The sequence below is a fragment of the Ovis canadensis genome, chromosome 8 (assembly GCF_042477335.2).
Source record: "Ovis canadensis isolate MfBH-ARS-UI-01 breed Bighorn chromosome 8, ARS-UI_OviCan_v2, whole genome shotgun sequence".
NCBI lineage: Eukaryota > Metazoa > Chordata > Mammalia > Artiodactyla > Bovidae > Ovis > Ovis canadensis.
Genome location: NC_091252.1, coordinates 62,881,495 through 62,887,494, shown reverse-complemented (window position 1 = coordinate 62,887,494; position 6,000 = coordinate 62,881,495). Strand labels below are relative to the sequence as shown.

Genomic DNA, 6,000 nt, shown 5'->3' with positions numbered 1-6,000 from the left:
TCTCAAGTTGGAAAACTCTCTTGTTCTCCTGAAATTATGCCAGACTCTGAGGCTGGGATATGTTCATAATAAGGACTTTTTCCAAATCTTTATCAAGCTATTAATACCATACACAAACATGTTACATAGATCTACTTATTGGAAATATGTCATGTACCTTCACACTAATTTTAAATTTAAAGATCAATACTCACTTGACGAACTGTTAGAGCATCCATGAAGAAATTTATCAGTATGTATAAACAGAGTCACACTGTGTGAAAACACTGTTCAAATAGTAATCCCCCTAAATATATAACATCCATGCTGTTTTAAAGTAAAGAAGCAAATCAGGAACTACATTCTTTCCCCATCAAACTAAGGACTGGATAATGCCATTCTGTTTAGCACTGAAAGGAAACTCCACTGCTTTCGTTTGACAAATATATGAAACATAATGATTCAATGTCCAGACACATAATTTTATTCTCAACAATATATGATAATGCTCTTCACCTTGCATTCTTAATTTCTCCTATTAATCTCATTTTGTGCTATCAAAGTTACTACTTGTTTTGAAACCATGTACACATTATTGGGGGGAATTTTAAAAAAATAATGTTTTTCTTTTTCTTTTTTTTCAGTTTCAAGGCTAAAAATGATGTTGAGGTTAAAAGTTTTACAGCTCCTTTATCATAATTGGTATCTTCCTCCTTAGTCTTCCAAGAAGGACTTTATAGTAATGGGTTTTGGCCTTTGCACTGCAACCCCCAAAAGACAGATTGCTGGAGATAACCCCCTGAAATTCCTTACAGCGCTATTTAACACCATGAAGGCCTATAGAATCTATCTGTTTTGAGAAAGACTCAGACAAAGGGACAAGGTTCAGGGAGGGGAGAGGTTTCAATTTGCAGGAATTTTCGAGACATAAATAAGTAGTGTAAGTGCCTTTTCTCTTTACTTCTAGATCATGGGTCAGGAATCTCAAAGCAAGATGGAAAAAGAAACCTGAATGAAAAAAAACGACACTATAAAAACCTAAGTGAAAGCAGAAAATATTATTCCTCTTGATTTAAAAAGTTAGACATTTTTCATTGGAATCAAAATATTTGAGGTGGATTTATTTATTTATTTTTTTTGCCATTCCAGTCATATCATATATTCCTTTCCTGGTGAAAACTGGAATTTAAAATATTTATTGGTCTACTTGATACTAAATAAAATGAACCAAGAAAGTCCAAAACACTGGAAATTTATTCTCTGCATATGAATAAATACCTCTTATATGTCCAATGGAAAGTGAAAAAATTACAAGCCTCTCTATCTTCTTTAGGGAAATAATTATTATGGATTAAGAATTTTTACAGGACCAAAGTCACCTAATAGATGTGATAAATAAGAGCAAGCAGGAACACAAAAGCTAATCCTTCATGATTACAAATGCCTCAGAACTATTACTAAGACTTCAACTGGCTTTTACATCTTAGGTTCTCACACTGTGCCCAAGAATAACAAATTGCAAGACTCTGTGTGCTGGTTACTGCTGGTTATCAACACTCAAGTAGGAAACTGTGTAGAGCATTTTCCTGATAAATTAAGTTATACATCTTAGTCTGGTTAGTATCATTGCCAAGTTTTAAGTTTGCTGTTTGCTTTTTTTTTTTTAAAGTATAAGAACTTTGGTTAAACATACTACATGATGCCAATACTCTGTGCAACTGGAGAGAAAAATAGAGGGAGGATGTGGTTTTGTAGGCTGCAAACTCCACATGCCACATACAGTATACATATATACCATAGCTAATCACAATCTCACCATGAGGAAGTCAAAAACCTCAGCGAGCCTTCATTTTCTATTATACATACATTTTACAAGCTACTTGATAAGTTTCTTTCCATATTGCTTTCCAAAGAGAAAAAAGAAAAATAAAAGAAAACAAAGAAAGAAAATACATTAGCTGGATTCAAACGTAGTTTAACTTCAAGGCTTCATCAGACCATATGTGCAGATACTTGAGATGATGAGAGAGTTAAGCTTCCTAGGGTCCTAGAGTCAAAGAAACTCTGCTGACCCCCACTGCTAAGCAGGTGCACGCCTTCCACGGGGGGCAACATCTGCCGATCCGTCATGGTTCCACTCGGTGAGGACCCCAAGAAACTTCCTTGGGAAGAAACAATTTTCTCAGGACTGGCAGCCAGTTTAGGGGATGTGGAGAAGTTATACCCATACAAGGCACAGGGGCTGTGTAATCTGAACGTGTTGTAGGAACCCTGGTGGGTCTGGTTAGCAGCAAAGGCATTGCTGGGGGGTGAAGGCATGATGTATTGGAGCTGGGGAGACATCCCTGAAATCTGCATGGACAAGCTGGTCTGTGGGCAGCTGAAGGTGTCCCCATCCGTGCCGCCCATGGACATGTTCACCGAGGCACTGCTACTGACGCCCACGTAGGAGGGAGTCCTGGGAGGGGCGAAGGTCTCCCCTGTCTGGTTGGTGAGCCTGTTGTAGGTCTCAGCCAAGGATGTGCTGTATCGGTTGAGGGTGAGGCCAGAGCGGGCGCAGGCGGAATAGTCAGCTGGGGCCAGACCACACAGCTGGCTGGTGTTGGGTCCCAGGTGGAAGGCAGGAGATGAGCAAGGGGAGCCGGACAAAAGATGAGGGTGGGTGGCCGCAACACCATTCCCAGAACCTTGGAGTAAGGTAGAGGAACCTGTATTTCCTACAAAAGAAGTTGAAATGTAAAGAGCCTCTTTTCCTTTCAATTTTGTACACATGAGCTAGATGTGACTTGTTACACGGGGCAGGTACAAAGAAAAAAAGGACATGGTCTCTGCTCTCAGGAATTGTAATGTAATTGAATTTAGACTGAATGACTTTAAACACAGATACTCTCAACATTTTCAAGAAAAATTATCTCCCCAAGGGATGGTCTTTTTTGTTTGTTTGCTTTTTGTTGTTTTTGTTTGTTTTTTTGAAAAAGGTATTAGGACTCTACCACATCAAATTTTCACATTTTCTCCCTCAATTAGTTTTCTCATTATTTCGTAATAAACATTACAAAGATTGACTTTCCCGGCAACTTAAGAAAATATAAATTTCATGTTACTCTGTAATTTTTTCCAGAAGTATAACCATCACCTCACTTCTACCCACTTTTTACTCTTTTTTTCAGCAGAGTTTGCTCTGGATCAATGTATTTTCTTGCAAGAAAAAAGAAGGGATTCAAAGGAAAGACACAAACTGGCCAGACCCATCCTGTCTCAAACGAACTGGCAACCTCCCACTGAAAGCTTCTGTGGGTCAATGACTACCACGCATGCAGGGCTATTACAATAAGGCAATAGTCTCGTACTTCAAAAATCTCATTTCCAAACAGAAAGTGGTTTGGTGAATCATATGCTAACCCAAGAGCAGAGGTCCAACAGATAAACAGTCCTGTGAAATAGAGAGGGTGTTTAACCCTGCCTCCAATCAATAACAGTGGTGGCGGCTGATCACACCCCACCCCCCAGATTTGCTGGCAGATTGATGTCTGCAACTTGATGGAACTTAGGGAGAGAAGAGAATTCCAATGGGCTGGACAGGTTGTAAAACCTTCATTGCTCTAGTGACAGTGTTTTATATAGCTTCTCAAAATAATCTAAAAGCCCAATCCACCCAATGATAATTATCTTAAAACCTAGCATGCTAAGTTCTCATGGGGATGCCGGGCAGGGTCAGGCATTAAGTGCAGGACTGAGTGCAGGATTGGGCTGTGAGTCCTAGCTATCCCATAGAGAAGGAAGCATCATCCTGTTCCATGCAGCCTCTTTGAGGAAACACCAGCCCTGGGCTTGTTGGAAATGCTCAACAGTGATCTCAGGGAAGGCAACCTCAGTGTACCTGAACTTCTCATCATAAATCAGCAGGAGAAACGTGCCTAGAGGCAATTTAGTTGAAGGAAGTGAAGAAAGAAGGGGGCAAAAAAGGATGATCTAGGACCAGTATCTGTAATTTCTTGTGAAGTACACCTGGTACCAGGGCCAACTAGTCTACCTCTAATTTTAAGAAAAAAAAAATTAAAGGTGAAATAAAGGTCATGAAATACATAAACAGCCTAAAACATCCAAAACTTAACTTAGGACCACACTAGCCATTTTCCTGGCCCATATCTATACCAGACACAAAAGGGAGGGATCTTGTAATAGAAGGATGTTGGTAATGAGGTAGCCATTAGACAACAGTAATGACTTGGGCATTTTTCAGTGCCTGAGCATCTAGGTAGGAACTGACCAGATCTATGATTCAGGAGACTTCATGATTTACCTTGCTTGGGAATTCCAGGGATATCTTCAAAGGTGAGGGTCCGTAGTGAAGGTCTCCAGAATGCATATGACTCCACAAGAGCTTCCAAACCCATTCTGAATGGAAGGGTCAGGACAGGGAACGACACAAGAAGCCAAGTTAGGAGCAGTTGGAGTTTTCACCACTAATAAGCTGCTCAGGAAACACCACTGGTGTTGACAGTGCCTCCCTCATTGGCAGGTTGAAAGCTTAGCACAAACACACATCAAAAAAAATGGTTTGGAGATGAGCTACTATTCTGTCACCCACCAAGAGCACAAGAGGATAAACCACCCAGCAAGTCCTGTTAATATTCTCTGAAAAATGAGCCTATCTCAGGGGATACAAAAGCTGCCCCCTGTGCTAGGAAGATGATGTGAAGACCATCCATCCTGGCTGCCCTGAGTCCAAGGCTCTGTGTGATCTGGAAGCACCCTCTCTCCCTGATTCACTACTACCCCGCTGATGAGGAAGACTCTGTCACAAAAGTGTGCTCCTGCAAAGAGGCATTTCTACCCATCATTTAGTGCTTTGACCACCAGCCGAGAAGAGCAGTCATCCAAGGAAAATTGACTTCTCTCTCCGAGGCACGATCACCACACCCAGGACAGCCAGGACGGGCTCAGGGCAGCAGCCCTGACTTCTCAACCCAGCCTCCAGTAGGACCACAGCAAGGTGATCTCATAGGGCGCTAAGGTACATAGGCCTAGTATTAGCATCAGACATTATGGTAAAGCCTCTACATACACTTAATGAATGGACACAAAGAGATAGGACAACTTCACAATGGACTATCCACACGATATCTATAAATTTTAAAACATGGCTGACTACTCTAAATACATACAAAAATGTATGCATCTGCTACCGTAAGTGATTCAGAGTCTTCCCTATTGTATATCAGATAATGAAGTCCTCCAGGTCCTATAAATGAGTCCCTTCACTCAACTAGCATCTTCTCAAGGCCTTTCTACTTTTCCCTCAACCATCTCAGCCCTAATCAGTCTGTTAATTCAGGTAACATTATGCTTTCCATGAAACTCACAGCTTTGCTGAAGAAAATGCCTGATTCCTGAGTGTCACACTATACAAGGCCACCTCTTGAGATCATCAGATACAGTTTTAGTGAATACAGATAATCTGTGTTTAATGCAAATTTAAAGACAAGGAGTATGATTAACAGCTTAGACTCCATGTGATAGCTGCTGTAGAGTCCCTGCATCTCCAAGTCATAACCTATGAACTAGGACTAGAGAAACACTCCCTTCGGAGTCACACCTTCTATACAAAATGGTGAAAACTCCCGGGAGACCCAGAGTAAGTGACCTGTGCATACAGATAAAACCATCTTCCCTTACTTGCCCTGGGCTGCACTGAGCATGAAGAACAGAGTCTGGCTTTGGATGGAATCACTGTGCCCCAGAGAGAGGACTAGTTAGTGCTCAGGACACTGAATTGGGGTCAGGAGAACTGGACTGTGACTACAACCCTCTAACACTGAGTAAATGTTTGGAGCTCTGTGGACTGCCATTTCCCACAAAGTGAGGACTGGAATACAAAGTTCTGAGTCCTCTCCTAGCCCTAAAGTTTACCACTAAGCGATTTACAAACCAGACATTGTATCTGTGGCTGACTACAAACCAGGTCTAAGAACACTCTATTCAACAATATTTTATGTGAAGTATTGAAGGGAGAAGTTT

The 6,000-nt window shown here is 41.2% G+C and overlaps 1 protein-coding gene across 1 annotated transcript in view; it reads right to left on the bottom strand.

Moving 5' to 3' along the window:
* Window positions 1-600: 600 nt before the first annotated feature.
* Window positions 601-6,000, bottom strand: part of TBX18 (T-box transcription factor 18) — a 28,940-nt gene continuing 23,540 nt past the window's right edge. The window contains exons 7-8 of the mRNA XM_069599256.1: window positions 4,283-4,377; window positions 601-2,696 (exon numbers count right to left, since the gene is read on the bottom strand). Coding sequence (XP_069455357.1) covers window positions 1,972-2,696; window positions 4,283-4,377 — 820 coding nt within the window. The 3' untranslated portion in view covers window positions 601-1,971. The remainder of the gene's footprint in view (window positions 2,697-4,282; window positions 4,378-6,000) is intronic.